The 24,983-nt window shown below is 47.1% G+C and overlaps 1 protein-coding gene across 1 annotated transcript; it reads left to right on the top strand.

Annotated features, from left to right (window-relative positions):
• Positions 1-1,474: 1,474 nt before the first annotated feature.
• Positions 1,475-24,722, top strand: LOC310906962 (calpain-2 catalytic subunit; the record flags this gene model as incomplete). The annotated part of the gene is made up of 21 exons (XM_083856707.1): positions 1,475-1,711; positions 3,024-3,093; positions 9,040-9,158; positions 9,535-9,668; positions 10,478-10,646; positions 12,444-12,527; positions 13,967-14,052; positions 14,688-14,762; positions 14,982-15,142; positions 15,463-15,632; positions 16,241-16,252; positions 17,759-17,970; positions 18,679-18,715; positions 19,348-19,413; positions 19,907-19,964; positions 20,912-20,976; positions 22,102-22,170; positions 22,514-22,592; positions 22,796-22,912; positions 23,309-23,367; positions 24,001-24,722. The coding sequence occupies 21 exons, from the start codon at positions 1,475-1,477 to the stop codon at positions 24,022-24,024; spliced, it is 2,103 nt and encodes a 700-aa protein (XP_083712833.1). The 3' UTR covers positions 24,025-24,722.
• Between the last annotated feature and the right edge of the window lie 261 nt (positions 24,723-24,983).

A 24,983-nucleotide genomic window follows, 5' to 3' on the forward strand; every position in this document is an offset into this window, starting at 1 on the left:
ATGAACTGTGCAAGCAGAGTCTGTGCTGAGCTTAGGAAGAGGAATTATAAGTGATAAGAGTGTAAAACCAGCAAGCAAATGGACAGTGGTACACAATGGTTTGGAGCACCATGTACCAGCAATGAAGGAAAACTTCCCACCAAATCTCAGCAAATGGTACTGCCAATAATTTAAGGTGCTTTAAGCATTTTTCAAGCAATAATGTTCATTTTAATCAGGATGGCTCCAAACCACTGTTTCATGCATCCAAGACTTGGAAAACAATGTGTAAAAAGTGGTGCCTGTTCTTCCAGGACCCCTGGGCAGCCACTGTGGGCGGTGGGTGCAGTATGAAGGGCTCACAGCCTCTCTGTGCTGCCTGGGGAACACTGCATGGCACCAGCACATCCTGAGTCAGACTTAAAATATGAAACAAATGGTTTGAATTCTCCCTCGGAGGGTTGCTGTTCTACGTGGCCGCCAGCAGCAGCATTTCAGCCATTCTTGGCAGCAACTCCCTGCCAAAAACAGAGACTCTCTCTTCCCCCACACCGCGTGTGTGTGTTTTGGGGAAACTCAGGGTAACTCACTGTCTGTGGGTTGGGCTGTGCAGGGAGTGCAGGTGGCTCCAGGCCAGCAGTGGCCAAACGCGACCACCAGCAAATCGAGCTGTGAGCGACCTCTGTCACTTGCAACGTTCAAAGGTGTAACAAGGGGACAACAGGGGGTACAGACCTACCCTGGTGGGATCTGACCCATATTAGGTTTTCCCTTCCTTTGGGTTTCTTGTTTGGTTTGGTTTGGTTTGGGGGGGGGGGGGGGGGGGGGGTTGGTGTTTTTTGTTTGTTTGGGGGTTTTTTGTTTGTTTTTTGTTTGTTGGTTTGGTTTGGTTTGTTTGTTTTTGTTTTGTTTTGTGTTTTGTTTGTTTGTTTGTTTTTTGTTTTTTGTATTTTTTGGGGTTTTGGGTTGTTTTTTGGGGGGGTTTGTGTGTGTGTGTGGTTTTTTGGTTTGGTTTTTGGAGGTTTTTTGGGGGGGTTTTGTTGGTTGGTTGGTTGGGGGTTTTTTTGTTGGTTTGGGGTTTTTTGTTGTTGTTGTTGTTTTGGGGGGTTCTTTTGGTTTGGTTTTTGTCTTTGTTTTTTTGTTGGGTTTTCCCCCCCCAAACTGCGAGAATTTATACGGATATATAAATTCTGGGTTTTGCACAGAAAATACCAACATTTTTGAATTGACGCGTACACGGGGCAATGGGAGAGCCGGGGACAGCGCAGGTGTGAAGATAATGAGGCGCCCAGCGAGGCAGAGATGTTTCTGCACGGGGCCAGGAGCTGCAGACACCGGGAGGAGAAAATTCTCCAGGACAGAGCGAGCCGAGCCAGGGCGGGGTGTGGCGGGGCCGGGCGGTGGCACCGGGCGGAGGGGAGGGATGACGGGCGGGGCCGTGCCGGGCTGTTCCGAGCCGAGCCGAGCCGTGCTGTGCCGGGGCAGGGCGGTGGCGATGGCGGGGATGGCGGAGGCGCTGGCCAAGGAGCGGGCGGTGCTGGCGGGCGCGGGGCGGCACGACCGCGCCGTGCCCTACCTGGGGCAGCAATTCGAGGTTCTCCGCCGGGAGTGCCTGCAGGAGGGGCGGCTCTTCCAGGACCCCTCCTTCCCCGCCGGGCCCGCCGCCCTCGGCTACCGGGAGCTGGGGCCGCGCTCGCACAAGACACAGGGCGTCGTCTGGCGCAGACCCACGGTAGGGCGGCGGGGGATGGCAGGGGAATCCCCCGTAGCATCATTCCGCGGTGTCTCCCGGCTTTTCTCCTTCCCCCCAGCCCGTAAATTTGGGTGGTTGAATGGCGCGGGGGTGGCGGGCTGGGGCGAGCCCTCCCCGCCCTGCAGGATGGCGGTGTTCCCGCTCCGGGGCAGCTGTGGATGCTCAGGGCACTGGGGCTCCCCTTGGCTCCGGATGCTCAGGGCTCTGGGGCTCCCCTTGGCTCCGGGTGCTCAGGGCACTGGGCTTCCCTTGGCTCCGGGTGCTCAGGGCTCTGGGGCTCCCCTTGGCTCCGGGTGCTCAGGGCACTGGGGCTCCCCTTGGCTCCGGATGCTCAGGGCACTGGGGCTCCCCTTGGCTCCGGGTGCTCAGGGCACTGGGGCTCCCCTTGGCTCCGGGTGCTCAGGGCTCTGGGGCTCCCCTTGGCTCCGGGTGCTCAGGGCACTGGGGCTCCCCTTGGCTCCGGGTGCTCAGGGCACTGGGGCTCCCCTTGGCTCCGGGTGCTCAGGGCACTGGGGCTCCCCTTGGCTCCGGGTGCTCAGGGCACTGGGGCTCCCCTTGGCTCCGGGTGCTCAGGGCTCTGGGGCTCCCCTTGGCTCCGGGTGCTCAGGGCACTGGGGCTCCCCTTGGCTCCGGGTGCTCAGGGCACTGGGGCTCCCCTTGGCTCCGGGTGCTCAGGGCACTGGGCTCCCCTTGGCTCCGGGTGCTCAGGGCACCGCGGGCTCCCCTTTGCCCCAGGGACAGACTGGCAGCGTGGGTTGCGCTGCCTGAAAAAAACAAACAAATCATCTGCGTCCAGAACTAACTCTCCGTGTGGACAAATCGCTTTGGGTAGCGCCTGGGGGTCTCTTTTCCGTGTGCTCTTTCCCTCAGCAGAGCCATGAGTTGAGCGCCGTGCGGTTTATTCCCCAGCAGCCCGGCCAGCCATGGGAGCCATGGGGTCAGGTGGACTCCGGGGGGCCTCCAGGCGCTTCTGAAGGACCTTGGTGTGCTCAGTGGTGGGGAGGTAATGGCAGAGCGGTGTGTGCACGTGTGTGGAAATGCAAGTGCACCTCCTGGCACGTCCTGTGGAGTGAGATGGCTGCACACGAGCTTTGGTCGCCAGCTCCTGTTCTCACTGTGCTTGGTGTGTCTGGTGTGGACACCAGTTTCAGATGTGTTTCCCCTTCCTGCCCTGCTCAGTCTCTGTGGTGTTCATCTGCTGTGGTCAATGGTTTGGTTAATTGGCTGCAGGTGGGGCCCTGTCCCCTGCCTCCCTGTGGCTGTGTGTGATGCCAGGCCTGTTTTGTTCCAGGAGCTGTGTTCCAGCCCTCAGTTCATCGCCGGCGGAGCCACTCGCACGGACATCTGCCAAGGGGCCTTAGGTAAGGTGGGGCAGAGAGATGAGTTTTCCATGCAGGTGCTGCCCCAGGACACTGTGGTTTATACATGGCTGTAACTCACTCTGTAAATACCTCCTTTTGCATCCTACCACCTCCATTCGTATCAATCAGACCTTTCTCACCTTTCCTTGGCATTTGCAGGTGGCCACTGAGCACAGCCTTTGTGCATGCACCAAGCAGGGGTGGTACACACTGGTTTCCTGGTGGCTTTTCTAGTTGTGGCCAGTTCCTTTCACGTTCACATCCATGAGAGCAGCCTGACTCATTTCTGCCTTTAACAGTCTGCTTGGAAGAGCAGTTGTGTGCATAGCAGGACTTCTCTTTCCCCAGTGGGAGAGAGCTCTGCTGAGCAGGAGGAACCTCCAGAAACCTGGGGAGATGTTGTAGAGAGAAAACAAGTTGTATGGGGGATTTCCTGCTGGTCACCAGCTCTCAAGGAAGACAAAACTGGGGTGTTTCAGGAGGGATGGGCCAGCCTGGTTTTTGCCATGGTTTCTGCTCAGTTTGTGCAATGGCAGGCCCCTTGGTGAGGCTCTCCAGGGGTACTCTGGGAGCTGCAGGGAAGTGCCAGGGGACAGTGGGGAACAAATGGCTTAGCCTGGCTGTGAGTGCACAGCTATCCCCATCTGGAAACCTCTCTCCTGCCTTGCCTGACAGAAGGGGGTTTTAGGTGGAAGATGTCTGCAGAGATATGAGGAGAAGAAACAAAGTGAAGGGAAAGCAGTAGGCTCCTATGCCGTAGCTGTAGTGAGAGGGTTTTGGATTAGACAGAATGTGTGGTTGAAGGAAAGCCCTCGTGTATGAAGCATGACTAATACGAGTTGTGCTGTGCTGCTGCAGTTGGCAAAGGAACCAAGTTCTGTTTGTTTACTTTTAAATATTCACCACACTGTGACTTCTTCATTTCCAGTCCTACTGCTGCTATTTGTGGGTTCATGTCCAAAAATGTAACAGGCAGAGAAGCTTATATTTTGTGCTTAATTTTCATTCAGGAGTTTTTTAGGTTAGTGCTTTGACAACCACATGCAATTTGTATAAACAATCCATGACAAAAATACTTAGATTATGAAGCTGGTTCTCCTCACACCCCAATATCATTGGTGGTGTGGGTTAGGCTCTGTTGTGCCTTGGGTTGTTGCCATGTCACCAGCTTCCTTCCTGTGCTCTCTCCACACAATGCCATATCTCTCATCATGACTGTTTTGGCATGAAGCGTGTCCCAGTGCTTAAACACATGTGCCAGACATCTGTTATCTCTTTTTATTGTGAAACTTTATGATAAGAAGTTTTTCAAATTGAAATGGAAGTTTACTGTAATGTTATTTCAATATCTGGCATTTCTGTAGAGATGCTGGTTTCTGGAGTCAGTTGCTTTCTGCCTTCTGCTTTTCCAGCTTTTCTCTGCAGATGCTGTGGCAGCAAGAGCATGGGAATGAAGGATTTGAAGCTTTGTTTTCAAGTTGTGAAATTGCTGTTGCTAATACCAAACTCCATTTTAAATTGATGAAAGCATTTGTTGCCCTAGTGGTCTTTGGGCCAGTCAGATGTTCTCATGGGGTTGTATGGTATCACCAGAGGATATGAAGTGACTCACAGCTGGTATTTTTGTACCTCCTGACTAAGTTTGAATCAGAGGTTGTCAGGGTTCTTGTTTGTATCTCCTTTTTCACTGTCACTAAGTACTGCGATGACTCTTCTGGCTGCCTTCTCATGAATCTGGGCTGGATTTTGGTATTGTGTGAAAATTGTTGATTAAAGATTAGATGCTTTTGATCCGTATAGCTACTGAGTTCCTAAGAGCCTGGATAGAATCTCTGCTCTTTCACACAATGGGGCTGGCAGATGCACTGTACAAATGCTTGCCTTTTTTTTCCCTTTTTTTTTCTTCTTTTTCTTTTTTACGCTACCTTTTACCAGCATTTGTATTGATAAATTTGCTTAAGCTTCTATTGACTTGAATTTTGTATTTACTTTGAATGTTCATGTCCTATCACATTTTAAGATGTTATATAGAAGATTGCACTGGAAGATGTCAGGTGCTTTTGGAAACCTGCACTTTTTATTTTGCTGCTTCTTTTCCATAGGAACCTTTTGTAGTCTCATTTATCCCCCAAAAGGCTTGATCAAAAAGCAACAGACCTTTGCCCATGGGGAGTTTCACTGCTGTTGCTGAGCCCTTCAGAACATCTGGGAGTACTGGAGGGACAGATGAGACATCCAGACCCATCACATCTGCAGCTTTTTGGCAGAGAATGTGTAACCAAACAACTCAGCTAATGGGCAGAGTTTCTTTTAGCTCAGGAGTCTTTGGCCAGGTGCATAAATTTGTTTCATTGCTTTTGACCTGGACTAGAAGAAGCTGTGATGCATATAAGGCATAGCTGATCATCAGGCAGAAAAGGTTCTGCAGACACCAAAGTTCTGCCTCTTGGGATTTGGATTATCTTTTATTCTGGCCTTGTGAGGTTTTTGGGTTTGCTTTGTTATGGTTGGGTTTTGTTGTTGTTTTGTGGATCTTTTCCTTAGGGGAAACTTCTGAAGGCAAGTATTTGGAGTTGGTTTTGCAGTATCAGATCTGCAAAGTCAGTGATAGTATTTTGCTCCAAATGGCAGCACACGGGATGTGGTGACTCATTACAGCTGAGGGGAGGATCCGAAGCCAGAGAAGCCTGGTTCACCCTTAACCACCTTTTTTTGGAGTGGATGTCACCATGGTATCACAACATTGGGGTGTAAACAGCACAGGATCTCCCAGCTACTTTTTGGATGCAGGTGTCTCCTCCTTATCTAACAAATGTGGGAAAAAATAACAAATTGAATAGATCAAATTTCAAAAATCAGACCCCTGGTTTTCTCATGCTGACAGACACACTGTTGCCCCAGTGGGTTGCCGCAGCCTTGTGTTTGTAACCAGAAAAGTTCTGGAGTGCTGTGGTATTAATATAAATACATTCATAGTAGCTGTTAATCTAAGACTGACTTGAAATTATGATGAGTCTGTGATTGGCAGAACGTACATTTTTCCTTTTACCCCATACTCTTACATGAGCTGTGCAGTGACCAGAGGAGATTCCTTTTGCTTGCAGCCCTTCAGGTGTTTGATGGGTGTGTTTTGTTTGTTTTTTCTTTCCAGAATGGCTAATTTTAAGCCCTTAAGGCTATTTATGCTTGCCTTGCAATTGCTTTTTTTTTTTTTTCTAACATTCTTGTTGCAGCTGGAGATTAGGTAAATGCAAAGATGAGTATATGGAAATAACAAGTAAAAAACACTGAAAGCAGGAAAAAGTAAGCATGTCAGGACAAAAAATACCACTTCTTGTTAATATGTGTTATAGATAAACTCATACCCTGATAATACTCCCTTTTCTGATAATCTTGTTCTGCCTGCTATTCATTTACAAAAATTATTTATGAATAATATAGCCTTGCTAATGCTCCTTTCAGACTGTAAGCAGCCTGTCTGTCAGCCTCTCCTTGGACTTTTCTTCCCTATCAAAGGAAAATCACTGTCAAGAACCTTGCAGAAACATCAGTTCTGGAAGTTCAGACTATCTGGTAAAGACCCTGCTCAGTCTTGCTTAGTGCAGGCTAAAATTCCAGGTATAATCACAAGATCTGTTCTCATCCAGGGTCTGAATTATCAAGTTTGCTTTGAATGATGGCTGTTCACAAAGGTAGAGATGATATCCTGGGTGTTGAGCACTTCTAAGTGTGCAAACCAAAGGATGTCTTCCATATGTGCTGCAGCTGCCTTTAAGCCTCAAGACCTTGCCCAGAGCTGTCAGAGTTAAGATTTGTGTTTGTCTTCAAATTCGTGTTAGAAACCAGTATAAAGTTGAACAGATTTTACAACAGGCTGTAATTTCAGTCTGCCTTGTTGGGACAGCTAGAAAGTAAAGGAAATTCTTTATAAATTCTGCTTATGGGTGTGGAGGTCCTCTGGGGAGAGTTTCTCCTTGAATTTCCGTGCTTCTTACCTCCAGGGGAAACATGACTCAAAGATGATTTACAGCATTAAGTTGTATGTTCATAATCTGGAGGCCTAATCATCTTCTTGACCAAGTCTTCCTGAGCTGCTGTGTCCATTTGAGTGGTTCATTTGTTCCTCCTGTGCTGCTCCCTGCCTGCCCAGCCCCTGCCCTTGTTATGGAATAGAAATACTAATATTTCTTGGGAAGAATGGTGTGACAGCTGCCCTCTGAGCCAGACTCTTTCCTCCTGGCCCTGTCTTCCCCAGCAAACACCTTTGCTGTACATAGTGGCATCTCTGGATGCAGCTCCCAGGGAAGAGGGTCTCAGCTCCTTGAAGGTGGCTGTGAGAGGAGTCACCACTTCGCAGGGCAAGATGGGTGTGCTGTGACAGAGTAGGAGGGGGAATTTCATCATTGCTTCATAGTCTGTCACAGGAGAATAGGCAAGGTGGCTTTTCTGTTTAAAAGCTTCTCTGACATGCAGATTTTTCATTGCAGTACAAGAGCCAGGGGCAGGGCTGAAGGGAAAGTTTTATGTTCGGTTCTTCCTCTCCAGGTTGTGAAGGAGTATAAGCACCTTAGGTTTTGAAATTACTTTGCAATTTCACCTCTTCCACCTTTCCTGAGATGTGCAAAGATGTGTGGGACAGATGTATTTCACAGAGCTGCTGCTGGGGGTCAGCTGTGCAGGGAGGGAGCTGCAGGCTGTCAGTATTCCTGCTGGTGCTGTCTGAGCAGTGAGGGATTTGGGCCTGAGGGTGGACCTCGAGGGCTGCTTTAGACTTAATTCACCCTGAGACTTCTCCCATTTGGATCCCAGCTTCTCACCCATAAGCTTTTGAGCCTTTTCCCTTGGGAGAGAGGTGGCTACTGCTTTGCTGGCCTCTGGCTTGCTGGCAGCTGTGGCAGGTTCACACGTGGAACCTGCAATCCTGCAGGACTCTCTCACATGCAATACTGACTGCTCTCTGTTCACAAAGCAAGGGAAGAGCAGATCTGGTAATGGTAACAAGGAGTTTTGTGTCAGGCTGTGGCAGCCAGGGAATCATCTGAGTCTATAAATCTCCACCTCGCTAATGGGTTGCAGGAGGCCCATGGCTGTGCAGAAAGGAAACTGCTCTGGGAAAGTAAAACTGGGCTCTGAAAAGAATGGCAGAAAGTAGGGGTGTAATGTTTATGGAGCTGAGGTCTCTTCCTCCCTCTGCATGGCAGGAGATGGTGTGGTGAAACACTGCACAGGCAGCCCGTGGTGTGCAGGGCTGGTGTGTGTTGGCTCCATCCCAGGCAGGGTGAGGAGGTGTGTGGGGCTGGCAAACAGAGCCTGCCTTCAGGCCTTTCCTGGCTCTCCTGACTGTGCTGCAGACGAGACAAACAGGGATAAACAGAGAGGCCTCGAGCAGGAGCCTCCAGAGATGTGTAAGGTGAAAGGAGCTCCTGTGTGCAGGAGGCTGGCAGGAGACCTCAAAGGAAGTTTGCCCACAGGTCTCTGGATAGCAAGGCAACATGTTTATTAAACATGGAGAAGGGAAAAGAATGCAGCCTATGCCTGAGAAAACACTGTCCCTTTGAGGAGAAATTGCACCCCTAAGTACCTGTGTGTGCCCACAGGCTCTTTGCCTTTTCTCTGTGCTGCTTCCTATCATGGAGGCACTCAATTGAATATTAAGTTTTCTTTCAAACAGTGCCAGAATGGGTGATAACTGTGGGATTAGGTAAAAAAAAAGCCCGCTTTGACTTTTTTTATGACTTCGGTCTTGAGGAAACACTTGCCTGGATCTGGAGGGTATTTGTGTTCATATATTTGATTTGGCTCAGAGATAAAGTGATGAGAAGGATCATCCTATCCCAGCTGAGGAAATTATTGGTTATAATGCACAATCCTGATGCAGTGCAAAAACTAAAGTTTGAATAATGAATTATGTCTATTTTGGGTTTTGTTTTTCTTTTCTTTTTACAGGGGACTGTTGGCTCTTAGCAGCCATTGCTTCTCTCACTCTGAATGAAGAAATTCTGGCCCGTGTTGTTCCCAAAGACCAGAGCTTCCAGGATAAATATGCAGGAATTTTCCACTTCCAGGTATGTGGAAAACAGCCTTTTCCCCTTAGTGCTATTGGGCAGGAGCCAGTGTGGCTTGCTATGTATCCATGTGTGATGTTTCCTGGCATGACTTTGTGGGATGTCAAAGAGCCAGACAGAAAAAAGGAGACATCTAAAAAGGGTGGTGGAAGGAATTAGGCCATTAATCAAAGATCTGGAAGCAGAGGCTGCCTTTGTGGTCCTTCCTCCCTGAGCAGACCCAGCCAAGTATGTGCATCCCTGAACAGGGTGGGTGAAGGTGGCTGGGACAGGGATTGCTCTTCCCCAGGAAAATCAACATTCAAAGATAAACATCCTGGTGATGGGAGTGCCCAGCATGGGGTGGTGATGGATGTTTGTGCTCTCTCCCCCTCAGTTCTGGCAGTATGGGGAGTGGGTGGACGTGGTGGTGGACGACAGGCTGCCCACCAAGAATGGGGAGCTGCTCTTCGTGCACTCGGCGGAGGGCAGCGAGTTCTGGAGTGCACTGCTGGAGAAAGCCTACGCCAAGTGAGTCACGGCCAGGCTTCCCCCCACTCGCATCCTTGCTTCCCCTTGCATCCCCAGCTGCATGGATACTGTGCATTTAAAGTGTCAGTCTGCTTGTTAGCCTTTGCATCTTCTGGGGTATCCCACAATGGCTCCTTTGGTACTGCGTTGTTGACAGATGCCTAAGACAAGGAGCCAAAAGTGTTGGATTTGTTACTAGTCAGGAAAAGTAGCTACTGCTTTTTGTGGTAAGGCTGTTCCTGGAGCAGCCAGCCTTCTGTCACTAGGGCCTGGGGAGCTCCATTTCATGTGCTCTCTGCACCTCTGAGGGCTTGGCAGCGGCAGTGCTTCAGTGTGCAGAGCACATCAGTCCATATGCCAAGGTCTATGTTCAATGCTTATATCTGAATCTCCATTTTGGGGTTAGCCAGAGAGGAATTCTGTCCTCTACTATTTTTAATTGACTTAAGAAACTTAGATCTGCTGAAAATCAGACCCATAAGTGTTAAAGGAATTTTAATACTGTGGAACTAGAGAGGCAAATTGCTTGGTCTTAATATTTTTATACAATGTTTTTTCTCCAGGTAGTGTTCATGATTCCTGTCATTGATATGACTGAACCTGCAAGGTGTATGCATGATTGTACAATATTTTATGCTGGGCTTTCCAAGTACAGAGGTCTAAGAAGCAAAGCTGAATGGAGGGGCACATTTGTACCTGCTGCAATGCCCCTGAAAGCAGAAATGCTGTGACAGCTGGCACACTGAGTGCCTCTCCTGAAGGGAGAGGAGAACAGGGAGCCTGATTGTTGTGTCTCCTGTTTTGTGCAGGCTGAATGGATCATATGAATCCCTCTCTGGTGGCACCACCACCGAAGGCTTCGAGGACTTCACTGGTGGCATTGCAGAGTGGTATGAGCTGCAGAAGCCACCCCCCAACCTCTTCAAAATCATTCAGAAGGCTCTCCAGAAAGGCTCTCTCCTTGGCTGCTCTATTGATGTGAGTTAGCAGGTTTATTTCTGGGCTCTTGCTGTGCACACAGGCTGAGGATGGACCTGTGCTGCACCTGCAGGGACTGCACACAGGATGCCAATCCTCTCTGCCTATGGTTCCTTGCTCTACCTTGTGCCTCAAGAATTTGACCCACAAATGTGACCCAGGCATGTCCTCTTCATGGGGGTTAGACTGAAACTAAACTTCATTAGTTCATATGAAAAGCTCATTCCCTCCCTTCTGCTGTTTAGTAATTCATGGTAATGAATTACCCAGGGAACTTGTTAAGGGTCCCAATGGACATCTGTGTTCCTGAGAAAGCCTTAGCTTGGCAGCAGGATGGCACAGGCTGAGAGGGTTTGGACAGAGAGATGCTGCTAATGGCTGCTGCAGTCAGGTGTTAAGATGTTACAATGGCCATCCTTGTTGCAGCATTTTTTTGCACAAGTTGTACCTAAAATGTTCCCAAAAATCCAGGCTCTGTTCTTGAAGCAGAGAGGCTCGGACTGTTGCCAGACATTTAAAAGGTTTTCTGGGAAGGCACATTGTCAGAAGCTGGACCCACATGGGAAAGAAAAGAGGAGCTTTGGCCCTGCTGTCAAGGATTCAGCATTGCTTTTAGCCTTACTGAAATGAGTCTAAATATTGTTGTTGTGGTAATCACCCTCCTCCCAAATGAGATTGCATCTTACTTATGTCTAAAGGGAAAGTAAATTGTTTACAAAAACTCCATTCATAATATAAATATAAATGTTTCCTCCCATTTTTCAAGTTAAATCACAGTCCCAGGAGAGGGAAGCTTCACAGCAGGAAAAGTGCTTGGTTAATGTCAATTTGACTTCTTGGTATTCTCAAGTCCTGTTTTACTCATTTGCATTTAGATAAGAATCTGACATCTGGATTTTTGCCCCAGATTGATAGAAATCCCTTGGCTGGGTGGGGAGGAGAGTAAATATATTATGTTGTTGATAAGTGCTGGCACTTTCTGTAGTGTAAATTAACTGTTGCTGAGTTTATCCTTTGGAAAAAAACCTTGTAAAATCTTTCTTTCTCTTCTGTAAGAGGAATAGGGACACAGAAATAAGCATTAAATGAAGAGTGTGCTGTGGGGCAGTAATAGGATATGGATTGACAGCAGGAATCCTGCTTGCTCTATCCAATCCTCTCTGTTTGTTTAAGCTTCAAATATGCTTGTTTAGAGGTCACACACTTCTGAAATGGTGGAAAGACGACAGCCACTTGTTTCTTAGGTGGTTAAATATTCACTGTCTGGCAAGAAGTGACTTTACAGTGTTTAAAGGCCAGACTGCCAAAGCAGAGGCTGTGAAAAATTGAGAGGGGGATGTGCCTTTGGGTACAAATGGTATCCAAAGCTCAGCCTCTTCCCTTGCTGCCCTGCAGGGCAGATGCAAGGGTGGCAGGGCTGGGGATAGGGAGAGTAACCTCCTACCCTGCTTTGGAGCTGAAGGGAGTGCTTTGACCCTGACATTTGCTGCACCTGGGTGTGATCCCAGTGTAGGCTGCACCACACTGAGTGTTTTGGAGCCAGGAGGGAGCTTTGTTGCAGTGCCAGGCTTCTGGTGTGCACCCCATGCCACAAACATGGTCCCTGGGGTTCCAGCACTGCCACATGGGCTGCTGTCCCCTCTCCCTGCTCTGTCACACTTGTTGCATTTGTGCAGCAGCTGAACCACTCCTGCAGCCTCCCAGTGAGATGAAAGCTCTGTTAGAGGGGGAAGCTTTGCTCTGTTGGATGCCCTGCCCATGGGAAGCTGCAATCACTGATGTCCTTTGCTCCTCCAGATCACCAGTGCTGCAGAAACAGAAGCAGTCACTTCCCAGAAGCTGGTGAAGGGACACGCGTACTCGGTCACCGGGGCAGAGGAGGTAGGTGCCACCCCAAGGTGCAGCAGGTTTTGTGTGTGCCAACCACAAACCCACCTTCAACACTGCAAATTCTTAACTGTCACCCATTTTGCCGAATTGGGTTTTGAGTCTCTTCTTTCTGAAGGAATGCTTAATTAGTTGGTATGTTTTGGAGAAACACAAATTTGCCTTATTGGGTTTTTGACCAAAAAAACCCCCTTTTGTTCCATAATCGTGGCTATTTCCCACTGAGCAGGGTGGTGGGTAGCTCTGTGCAGAGGGTGTGCTACCCTCTGCTGGTGACCAGGCCCTTCAGTGCAGTTCTGTACAGCAGGCCACACTTTTTACCTTAGAAGCAGAGCAAGAAGTGTCCTGAGGAAAAAAAAAAAATAAAACCAACTCTGTATTATTGTGCCTGAAGTGCCTGCTGAACAGCACCTTTCAGCTGGGCTTGGTGTTCAAACACAAGGGGCACCCCAAGAGCAAGTGACTGGTGAAGGCAGGTCAATACAAAGGAGGCAGATCATGGCATCCTTCCATGTTTGCAGTGGATTTTTGGTTAGTTCACTGATAATTGTTTCTGAAATAATTTTTGAAAGTTCAGGGTGAGGTCTAGAGAGCTGCTGACATGCTGTGCTGGTTTGTGGGCGTGTATTTGGTCTTCTTCTCACTGCAAAAGCAGGGGAGAGGGAGTTTGTTCACCTTAATTAACAAGTAGCCAGGCTGTTCCTTTGGAGATCTGTGCAGACTCTGTAAGGACAGTTCAACTGGAGTGTCATCTCTGGACTCTGCTGCTGCTGCTGCTCTGCAGCTTTCTTGGCTTCAGGCTCCAGAGGTGCTCCTGCCTCAAGTGAATGCTGTGTGTTCCCCAGAAATTGTGGGTGTTCCCACTGAGGCTCCCACAGCTGTGCTTGGCTTGGCCTCTGAGTGTGTGCAGAGACCAGCAGATGACAAGAGGAGGGGCTGGGGCTGTCGCTCTGCAGGGCATTGGGGTGGTCAGAGGGGTTGTGCCCAGTCTGTGTCCTGTCTGTTGTAACAGGCTCCTCTTATATATAAGCAGGGGGGTTAAAAAGGCATTTGAATGTGAAGAGACAGTTTATACCAAAGTGATGGCTTTGAGAAATAGCTCTGTACCCGCTTTTTGGCTTTTGTATAGCAGTTTTATATTCCCTTTGCTTGTAATCCTGTCAAAGGTGATTTTTTTTAGCAGCACAAACCAGACATTTGGGGTTTCATGGGCTTTGGTTTGTGCATGCTGTAAAACTTCTCTGGACAAGCCCGGCTGTGTGAAGCTCACTCAGAATCAGTTGGACTTACATCTTTTGGACCAGATGTGTGCATGTTGTCATGCCTAGCACTGAAATGCTTGCTCTGTAATGTTTTTAATTACCGTAGAAGATGAGGGAGGGAGTGTGGTGCTGAGTCCCTGGTAACTCTCCGTACACTTCTGATCACATCAGGTGAACTTCCGAGGAACAGTGCAGAAGCTGATCAGAATCCGAAACCCCTGGGGAGAGGTGGAGTGGACTGGGAAATGGAATGACAAGTGAGTCCATGGCTTATTTGTGCCAGTAGCCCTTTGCTGCAGGAGTGCACTTGTGTTTCTGTGCTTTTCTGTCTGTTCCCTACCTGAAATTCCTCTGTAAGTCCTGTCTGGATGTGCTGTTCACAGGGAACTGTTTGAGAGAGAAGCATCCCCTTACTGTCATCTCTGTAGCCATCACAGTATGTGGTGCCTTTAATGCAAATTCCAGCCTTTGTGTAAGATGCACTGATTTGGTTGGTGAATCCTAGAAAGCTCCCTGTAGTTTCTGCTTATTTAACAGCCTGGATTCAGTGGAAAGTTTCTGAAAAGTCACTTTCTAAAAGGGCTTTAAAAATCCATTTCTGCTGTTAGCCAGGAAAGCTGGAGTTTACTCACTTCTGTGGCTGGGCAGTTTTTATTCTGACTCTTTCTGTCTCAGTCCACACATTAGCACTTTCTAAAAATAGCACTCTGTTTCTCCTCCTTACCTTGCATATTTGAGAATTGAGGTATTTTACATGCCAGGTGCATCTATTTTTAATTCTGCAGTGGTTTGAGAATTCTGGAACTGCTAAAAGTTAGATCTTGTGCCAGAGCAGCCACATTAGGGTTCTACCTTACCCAAAGGCTGTAGTTGATGTGAGATTCTCTTCCAGCTGCCCAAACTGGAGTGGTGTTGAGCCTGAGGTGAGGGAGCGACTGACCAGGAGACACGAAGATGGGGAGTTTTGGTGAGTGTCACTGGGTTCCCATTCCAGCAGAAGAGAATGTCAACTGCTCTGCTTTTATTCATGCAAAGTAACCTCTCCCAGTTTGCTCTCTGAGATGAGTGTGCAAATTCACCCCAAACCCTGGTGCTAAATCACAGTGACAGGGAGGGAGGATGGACAAGGTGGTGGTGTGGAAAACCCTGAGCAGTCCTGAGTTGCCAGTGGCATTGCCTCCCACAGGATGGCGTTCAACGACTTCCTGAGGCATTACTCACGCCTGGAGATCTGCAACCTGACTCCAGACACCCTGGCAAGTGACAGGTACAAAAAGTGGAGCCTGCTGAAGCTGGATGGGAACTGGAGGCGAGGAGCCACTGCAGGGGGCTGCAGGAATTACCCAAGTAAGAAAAACTGGAGAAACCTTTTACTTGTCCACTTGTACTTTCTCTGGCAGCTTCCAGGAGATGGTTTGGGATGGCTTATGGGATATCTAGGACTAATCTCCAAAAAATGCAGGTATCTGGTACATGTGGCTCCCTGATGAGGGTCTGTTGTGGTTGTAAAGGCTGGGGTAGGGGTGGGCTGGACAGTGCATTGGTTTTCTCTTCTCACAGCTGATTTTGGCAGTCAGAGCCACGTCTGTCCCGGCTGACATGTTTAAATATCATCACAGTTGCTGTCAAAGAAGCCTCTGAGCAGTTTGCTTAAATCCACATTCCAGACACTTTCTGGACGAACCCGCAGTATTTGATCAAGCTGGAGGAAGAAGATGAGGACCCTGATGATCCTGAGGGGGGCTGCACTTTCCTCATTGGGCTGATCCAGAAGCACCGTCGGAAGCAGAGGAAGATGGGGGAGGACATGCACACCATTGGCTTTGCCATCTATGAGGCAAGGGAGGCTGCACAGGAATGTGGGAGGGAAAGGGAAAATCATTCCCCCTATAAATGGGATAGTGCAGTTCCCATGCTGGGCTTTCCATCAGAACTCAGATGGGTTGAGTTGGACAGCAGCTACAGCAAGGAAGCTGTAAAGAAACAGAAAGCTGCATTATTATAGCCCATGTCTCCTCTCCTGATGATAGAGAGGTCAGAGGAGCAGGACTGTGAAAGAGGAGATGGGGAGAAATAAATAATAGAGAAACTGAGCAATACAAATTGCTATACAATAAAAATCATGGTGGGTTGCAGGGAGGAGATCCAGCAGGAAGCCACAACCAGCCTGGCTGTGGCTGTGCCCACACTGCCCCAGGCGAGCCTCACCTGCCTCAGGGATGGAGCTGGGAGCTCAGCCAGCACTTGGCCTTGGGTGATATGAGCTCAACACCCACCTTCCCCTCCAGCCAAGTCTTTTGTTCTTTTGGTTGTTTTGTTTTTGTTTTGTTTTTTGTTTTTTTTGGGGTTTTTTTCAAGAATGTAGATATCCTTGTTAAGTAATGGTGAAAAGAAGATGGAGTTGCCATTCAATAAGCAAATAACTCTCTCCTTTTCTCCCTGCAGGTGCCCCCAGAGGTATGTGGAATGAGTTGGTGGCCGAGGTGCAGAGTTGGGGTCCAGTGGCTGGTGGGAAGAAGAGGTTCAGAGGATCCTACTTCATTGCAGGACAACATGACTGCACAGAATCTACAGTTAGAGGCCATTTATTCTGGAAGGGGCCTTGAGCCCACGCTGCATTTTCAGTATCCTGGATTGGGATAAGAGTGTTCAGTGCTGCAGAAATTTCCCAAAGCAGCTCTTCTGTGGCTCTTCTCCCAGCCCAGCCCCACACTTGCTCCCCCAGAGCACAGCTGCTTTTCCCAGTTTTGCACAGAGTTCATGTTTGACTCATGAATAATATTCCAAGGAGGTATTTGTATTCATTTCCTTAAGCACCACCTCTTTTGGTTTCTCTCTATTTCTACCTGCAGGCAGTTATAGTACACCCTGGGGGTCACAGAGGGGTGGCAATGCAGCGATGCCTCTGAGCTGTTGCTCCTCAGAGGAAGGACTGAAGCTGAGCAAAACCCCTGGGTAACCCTATTACTGGGTTTGCTGTCCCTGTGAGGGTCTGTGCCCTGCAGCTGGAGCATCCTGTGGCTCCTGAGGCTGTGCCCAAACCAGTGGCTTTTATGTAAAGTATGGTTTCATCAGGAAAAGAAATGGTGCTACTGCTTAATTAGATTTCTTATGTACCTTTCTAATGCCTTAGCAGTGCTCTGTTGCTGACCCTAGTGGTCAAAACACCTCATTTTCTTAAGAAAAATTATTCTAGCTACAGTCCCTTGACTCTTTTCCCCCAAAAAGGTGTAATTTTATCTCCTACTGTGCAGCAGGTCTGACAGGTTTTTAAAATTCTTTCTTTGTCCTTAAAAATCTGGAAGGACAGGAAGGAGGAGGTTTCTGAAAGATGCACATTCCTGAAGTTGGCTTCTAGAGCTGAAATAGCCCACCTGTAAGACTCTGCAAAAATAGTTCATTCTGGAATTTCACAGAATTATAGAAGGTTTTGGGTTGGAAGGGACCTTAAAGATCTCCCAGTTCCAACCCCATGCCATGGGCAGGGACACCTTTGACTGGATGTTACACTCCAAATATGATTTTATTTTATTGTTTTGTTTTGTTCTTGGAGCCCTCCATGAGCAGGCTCTGCTCTAAGGCAGCCTGAGCTCAGAGGCAGAGCTGAGCTGCAGGGGGCACCAGCTCTGGGGACCAGAGGGACATGGCTCATGTGCCATCTCAGTTTAAAGAAAAATGATTGGTGGGAGAATTTGCCCAATGCCTTCAGCCACCCATCATCATCTGCAAAACAAATGCATGACCTGAATGATTTATTGCAGTGACCTGCAAAATATATTTGCAGCCACATCTCAGGAGTCTCACCCCCTTTCCCTTCTTTTTCAGTTCTGTCAAACTGACATCTTTTTTATTTTCTTTTCCCCAGACATAGCTAACAGACACACCTATGATATTTTTAATTTGTAAACATGAACATGTGCAGACTGCAGCGTGGTTTTTTCCCCTTTCTTTGCTTTTCCTAAGTTTTCTGGCCAGACAAATATTCATCTGAGCAAAAACTTCTTCCTGACCAACAAAGCCCGGGAAAAATCCAACACCTTCATCAACCTGCGAGAGGTGCTGAACCGGTTCAAGCTCCCTGCAGGAGAATACATTGTCGTGCCCTCCACCTTTGAACCCAACAAGAACGGGGACTTCTGCCTCAGAGTCTTCTCTGAAAAAAATGCAAACTCCACGTAGGTGCCTTTTGCTGACCATTTTGTTATTATTGTTGTTATTTGTATGGGTTTTGTTATCCCTATTACTATTTAATTAAAATTAAAAGGCTTAGATGTGTCACATCTTGAAGAGCAGCTGGGCTAAAGCCTGAGCAAGGGGTGTGGGGTCTTTGTATTGAGTTGCCCTGATCCAAAGCAAGCAAAACCCTTCTTCTATCTTGTAATATTTTGCTGCATATTCCTGCAGCAGTGAGAAACCCAGGATCTTTGTTGTCAGCTTTTGATGGGCCCTTAGGAGTGCTTGGGCACCATCTGTAGGTCTGGTGCTCCCTCAGCACCTGGGGGACAGCACTAGACACATCAGAATTACTTTAGGGCTCTCACTTTTTTGCTGTTTTAAAGGAGAAATGACTAGACAAAGTTTGGTTTGTACCCAAGAACCTGGTCCTGTGCTAAGTAGGCAGCAACCCAAAGAGTTATGTGAGCCCCAAAATCCTGTCTGTGGCTCTGCAGGACATTGCACAATTTGTACTTATTTTCAAACTCTTCTTGTCATAACTGGCAAAATGCAGCTTTCACTGTTCTATGCAGTGTCCATAGCTGATTAATCCAGTAATTTTTGAATGCTCATTGTTATTTCCATATTTTAAAGACTCTCTCTTTAACTGAAGCTTGAAGGAAAAGCATCATAAACATGTTTTGATTTTAATATTGATCTCTTTCTAGGGTGATAGACGATGAAATTGAAGGCAATTTTGATGAGGTACATCAAATTAAATGTTTTAAATTGAGATAATTTTGTTGTAAGGGGGGGTTGGAGTGCCTGTTCCCTGTGCAGAATGATGTTTTCTATAGGCATTGTCAAGAAATGTTGTCCCACTTTGGGAAAAGGGGAAAAGATCTTTCAATATCCATAGCTGGGTGTCAAGCAAATGGAAATATCATCAGGGATGGAATGGAAACAAATGTTGTCCTTTATCTAGAATTTGGACTTCCTAGGCAGAGGTGCACTCTGAAGAGTTAACTGGAGCTACAGGAAATTCCCTTTGCTCTCCAGGAATCCAGGAGTGCAGGTTTCAGCAGCAGGGCTGTTTCTACATGTAATGGTGTTTCCAGGAGTAACTAGTGGGTCACCATATGTTTAGTCTTGCTGGAGCTGGGGATGCTTTGCCTACTAAAGCAGCTACCCCATGTGTAGTGGGTGTTTTTTCCAGCATTTACAATGCCAGTATTTTGAGGTGCCCCTGAAAATAAAACTGAATAAAATCATAGTGAGAACCACTGGGAACCTTCAACCTTGCCATTTGACTTTTTTATTAAGGGCAAGGAAACGCATTAAATCTTTCTCAGGCAGAAACTTTCACCCTTTTGACATTCTCTCTTTCTGTCTTTTAGACTGAGATCAGTGAAGATGACATCGAACCCAGCTTTAAAAAGCTTTTTGGGCAGCTAGCAGGAAGTGTGAGTGTTTTCTGGTAATGTCTTACTGGCATCATGGGTGAATGGGTAAGAGAGGTGCCTCCCCCAGGACAGAGTTCTTGTGCAGAGTCAGCTCTCAAGTGTGAGAACAATTGTCCATCCCAGAATCTGTGCAGTCACCCACCTGCTTCCACAGCAGATTTGTGGGCGCTGCTGGTGAACAATTTCTGCTCCTTTTGAACTGTGGGCTTGACTTTTATCTCTGCAGGGCCCGAATTCTGTGCTTGGGCAGAGCATATGGCTGGGCTGGGTCTTCTCCCCAGGCTGCTCTTGCCTCGGGCACCCCTTGCTGCTGGGTGTGCAAATCTCTGCGTATTGGTGGTGCTCCTGGGAATGGGAGGTGGGGAGAGCTTCTCACTTGCTTCCATTCAAGGGAACTGAACTTGAAGGGGGGTTGAAATTGCCCAAAGGAATCAGAGGCTGCAGATGGTGTCTGCCCCTCATGGTGGAAAACTCATTTTCCTCTTTTCCACAGGATGCAGAGATCTCCGCCTTCGAACTGCGCAGCATCTTGAACAGAATCCTGGCTAAACGTGAGTGCCTTCCCCCAGCAGGAGCTTGGCATGGCCACCAGCAGGTTTCCTCCGTGGCCTTGGGAGCACAGAGGGCACCACTGACCTGGGCAGGGTCAGAGCCTGGGCTCTGCCCCAGTCCTGCTGCTTGGTTCTCCATATGGCCACGACTGTGTTCTCTCTGCTGCTCCAGGGGGCTGCAGAAATGCTGGGGCTGTGCCAGCCCAGAAGGTGTTTCACAGGATGTGTGCGTTGGCAGGGCACAGATGGGTGTCTTTTATCCCAGCAGCTGCCACTGGGAATTGGCTGCCAGGAAGATGGATTTGAATAATCCTTGATAATAATCAAGTGAGGTATTGCTGCTGTTTTAGTATTGAACCACCCAGGAGTGATTTTAAGCAGTAGCCCAGCCAATGATCTGGGGTATCCCTAAGGAGGAAGAGAAACTTTGAAACTCTGGGCTTCTTTGTCTGTGAAGAGATTCCTAGCTTGGCTCTGCATTATTTTCCTCCCCACTAAACAGTGCTTAAGAAACAAGTGCTTGGAGAAATAAGTGTCTAATTTCCAAAGTGCAATCTTACCAGACAGTCAGGACTGTGGTGGTGTATGTCTGTGTGCAGCAGCCATAATCAGCAATGGGTGTTGCTAGTTACTAAGCTGGGCTTCATGTTCAGCCTTTCATGAAGCCACCTCCTGCTGAGCTCCATAAGCTGGAAGTCCACACTGTCCACAGAAGTCCACTTTGCAGGCACACAGTAAGAGCTGGAAAGCTTTGGTCTCTGTGTCCTGCTCAGGCTGTTTGCCTGGGGACAGATCCCAGCTCACTTGTGCCCAAAGCCTCTTTGTCAGCTCAAAGAATGGAACCATTGGAAGCAAATAAAGGCTGGCTGGAGAGCTCATGGGCTATTTAGGAAGGGGCTATGGTACAGCATGCAGTGATAATCCTGTCTTCTGCTCTTTCTTTACAGGCCAAGATATTAAATCTGATGGCTTTAGTATTGAGACATGCAAAATAATGGTTGACCTGTTAGATGTATCCTTTAAAGCTCTTCCTAGGTGATATTCCCTTTCCTGTGCTGAAGCAGGCAAGCTGCCTTTGCTCCCTGCTGGGTCCATCCTAGTGTACTAATGGCTCCTGGGGTGGAGGAGCTGCCTTAACCCTGATTCCCCTGCAAAAGCCACTCCCATTTTATTGTTGTTCACACGTGTGTTATCCCAGGCAATGGGAAAATCCATTATCAAACAAAGTCTGCTTGGAAGCCTTCCCAGCTGCTGAGTGTTCTGGTTTAGCTGGGGAAAAAGTGATGTTTGTGCTGGGAAAAGGCACCTGGCTCTCAGCACGGTGAGGATGGCCTTGGCTGTGGGGTTGTTTCACCTCTCTGTTCTCTGGCTGGAGTTGGTAAGAGCGTCACAAAGCCGTGGGGACTTAGCAAATGGAAAATGAGGGAAACAAATGCAGTGTTTTGTTTTGACATGCCATACAGGAAAGCAGAGAGTTCACAGGATTTTAGGAGCTTTTACTCATAAGAATACACACAAAAGTGTAGGATGAAGGATCGGGTCTAAGAATAGTTGTGTTCAACTTCTCTGTGCAGTGGGAGTTGAATTGCAGAGTTGGAAAAAGGGAAAATTACCAACATAAGGTGATACTCTTCTATAATTTGGTGTAAAATACAGCAGTCCATAGGAACTCCACAGCAGGTTTTGGGAGCAGTGCCACGACCAGGCTCTTTTGTTAGCTGTTTGCTCAGGAGCTGAAGGTCTCCAAATAGCAGGCTTGGCTGTGGCTTTTCCTGTTTATAATCCAGGACTTGTGCTCCAGTAACTGCAGGTGTTGAAGCCACTATGCAGAACAAAATGGCATCATCCTGGCTCGTCTGTACTTGTAGTGGAAAGACAGAGACCTGCAGTGAGGGTGCAGAAGGAGCTTGTGAACTGGTCATGATTTAAATTAATGATCTTAATGATTTAGAAATCTTGGAAAACAATTGTGTATTCAACAGGGTGAGTTCTGGAGAGAGGAAGAGTCCTTCAGAGAGGACTTGAATCCCATTTTTGTTTGCAATTTTTTTTAAGTCACAACTGTCCATGCAAGTAAACCCAGCAGAGGGAAACCCATTTTTCCTCCCTCTGAAAGAACTTCCTTAACTCAGAGAAGAATGATGGGAGTGGCAAACTGGGACTGAAGGAGTTCCACACCCTCTGGACAAAGATTCAGAAATACCAGGTAAGATACAACCCCTCTGGGAGAACAATCACACACAGTCTACATGGCTGTAGACTGATTTGTGCCATACAATGTGCACAGTCACCTTTCCCAGAGCAGGGACTGTGTCTGCAGTCCCCCAGGTTTTGTCTTTGTCTGCTCTGGCTACTGCATTAAAAAAACCTTTACTTTTTAAAGCCACCTTTAAGAAGAAGTGGATGCAAGTACCAAGTCCTTCAGACCGATGTTGCAAAGTGCTTTAAGTAACGTGCAGGCTGCATTTCAAAATGTTTCACTTCTGCCAGAAGCCAAACCAGGCTCTGAATTATTGTCAAGATTTCACTTTGGGTTTCGTGTTTTGCAGAAAATTTACAGAGAAATTGATGTGGATCGATCGGGTACCATGAACTCATATGAGATGAGGAGGGCACTGGAAGCAGCAGGTATTTATATTGATCTGTCTCTGTAGGATTCCATCAGTTTCAAGGCAGGGTTAAGAGATGCTCAGAGCCACACAGGCCCATCTTAACTTTCTGAATTTTGGGCCTTCCCCTCGTGCCAGCATGCAAGATGAGGCATTTTATTTTGTAGCTGTGTTTACTCTTTGGAAATGGAGTCTTTTAAATCCTTGGCATTGCATTTTCAGGGTTCAAACTGAACTGCCAGTTACACCAGGTCATCGTGGCTCGCTTTGCTGACGAGGATCTCGTCATTGACTTTGATAACTTCGTGCGGTGCTTGATTCGGCTTGAGACCTTGTTCAGTGAGTACACACTCAGTGGCCACACAGGCTCTGCTGCCTTGTGATTGCAGCAGGGTGTAACTCTCCAGAAGCCCAGGATGAGGGATTCAGACAAATTCAAACGTGAGATATTAATCTGGCTTCTCCCAGATCCAAGAATCAGGCTTTTAGGCCAGGCTGCTGAACCACAGCAAGTCTTCCCTGCAAACAATTCTGTGTTGATTAAAAAATACTAGACAATTAAAAATGTTCAGTCTTGCTCCTGCAAAATGACCCTTTCTGATTTGGAGTGTAGGCCATTGTCAAAGTTTAGATTCTGAGAGTAAATTCCTTATTGATCCTGAAGCAAAAGGAAAGGGAAGACTTTCAAATTAGTTCCTGTATTTACCCTTGTCTGTCATCTCTCTCCCACCACAGAAATGTTTAGAAAACTGGATACTGAGAAAAGTGGGACAATAGAATTGAACCTTGTTAATGTAAGTTCATTTCACTCTAAAACATTTGTTTTCAATTTTGGGGGAAAAATGGCAGGGGGGGATGTAGAGTCTGTCCTGCTCCATTCTGACTGAGGATGGCTGGTTTTAAGTACTCACATTTGTGTTGGTTTTATCTATCTTGTGTATTTGTTACCAGCCTTAGAAAGATTATCTTTTAAAAATGTACTTACATCACAAGATATTCTCTAACAGACAAGCGCTTATTTGCACCAGAAGCCCTTTATCCCTTTGCTGGCAGTAATTTTGGCTTCTTCCCTGCTTTTTCTGTCAACAGAGCAAAATATGCATGCAGCTGTGTAGGCAAGACTGATGGTCTTGCTCATGTCTGCTTCTTTCTGCTCCCTGTGTGCCCTGTAGAAAGGACTAAGTTTGGAGAAAAGTACCCTCCTACATCCGTTTGCCTTGCTTATTACCTGAACATAACTTATTTCTGAACCCAAGAATCCCAAAACTCTGACTTAAATGAGATATAAACTTAAATTGCTCAGGAAAGATCCTAAAATTACTTCTGTAACAACAGGCTGACTGTATGCTAGAAATGTGACTATGCATGCTTGCTACAGGTATTTTTACTAAATTTAACCTTGTTTTCCCCTCTCTCTCTTGTTACAGTGGCTGTGCTTTACTGTCATTTGAGCCACTGGCATCAGCTTGAGATCTCAACAAGAGCATGATCAAGTGAAGATAATCAAGCTCCATACATAATATCCAAACATTAATGTGCCTTAACTTACACATAGCAAGCAGATTTTGCAAGCAATTGCAAGAAGAAAAGCATTCTACTTCCACAGAAGAACCTGCAGCCTCATTTTTATAGGTCTGACAGTCTGTGCCTGCTATTATACAGCCTCTGGAAAAGGGCTTTAATTTAATATCAATCCTCAGTGCAAGTTTTGAAAACCTTGCTTTGCTAATATCTTTGTATTTAAGGTGTTTTACAGGACATCAGGAATTAAAGCTCATTATAGCTTGACAGTCTGGTTTTAAAAAGTGCTTTTTGAACAAGATCCTGCATATCTGAAATTAGGAAAGAGATATTACTGCATATCTAAACACCTGTACTTGGAGATAGGGGTTCCTTCTATGCTTTGTGTTGAGCCCCAGCACTATTCTAGTTAAATATTCTTTAAAGAATTTGAGCAGCAAGTACATCTTTGACCACGGTGAGCATTGATGTGCCTGGAGCAGGAGGCTGTTGGCAACAAGATTCCGCCACAAGAAAGCCCATGCTTCCAGGTGGAATCTTGAGTTCCTGTATTTTATTTATCTTCCTTTGAAATACAAGAAAGTATTTAAATAATAAAAAAATATTGTAGAAATAAAGTTTGCCAGACTGTTATTTTTGCTGAAAATAAGCACTTGTTTTTGTCTGGTTTTTTTTCCTTGGAGCTAGATCATCACAGTGCACATGCAGAGCTTTTTTTTCAGGAACAGAAGTTCCTGCCTTTTAAAGGGGAAAACCAGCATGCTGGAGCTGACTATGGATGTGTGGCAGCTCATGAAATGTTATATAAGCCAATACTTTAAAATATTAATGCTTGAACAGCTGAAGGTTTTTAAATAGATAATTGATACTATACATCCCACACTTCAAC

This window comes from Zosterops lateralis (genome assembly GCF_965231275.1).
Source record: "Zosterops lateralis genome assembly, chromosome: 3".
In the NCBI taxonomy this organism is placed as follows: domain Eukaryota; kingdom Metazoa; phylum Chordata; class Aves; order Passeriformes; family Zosteropidae; genus Zosterops; species Zosterops lateralis.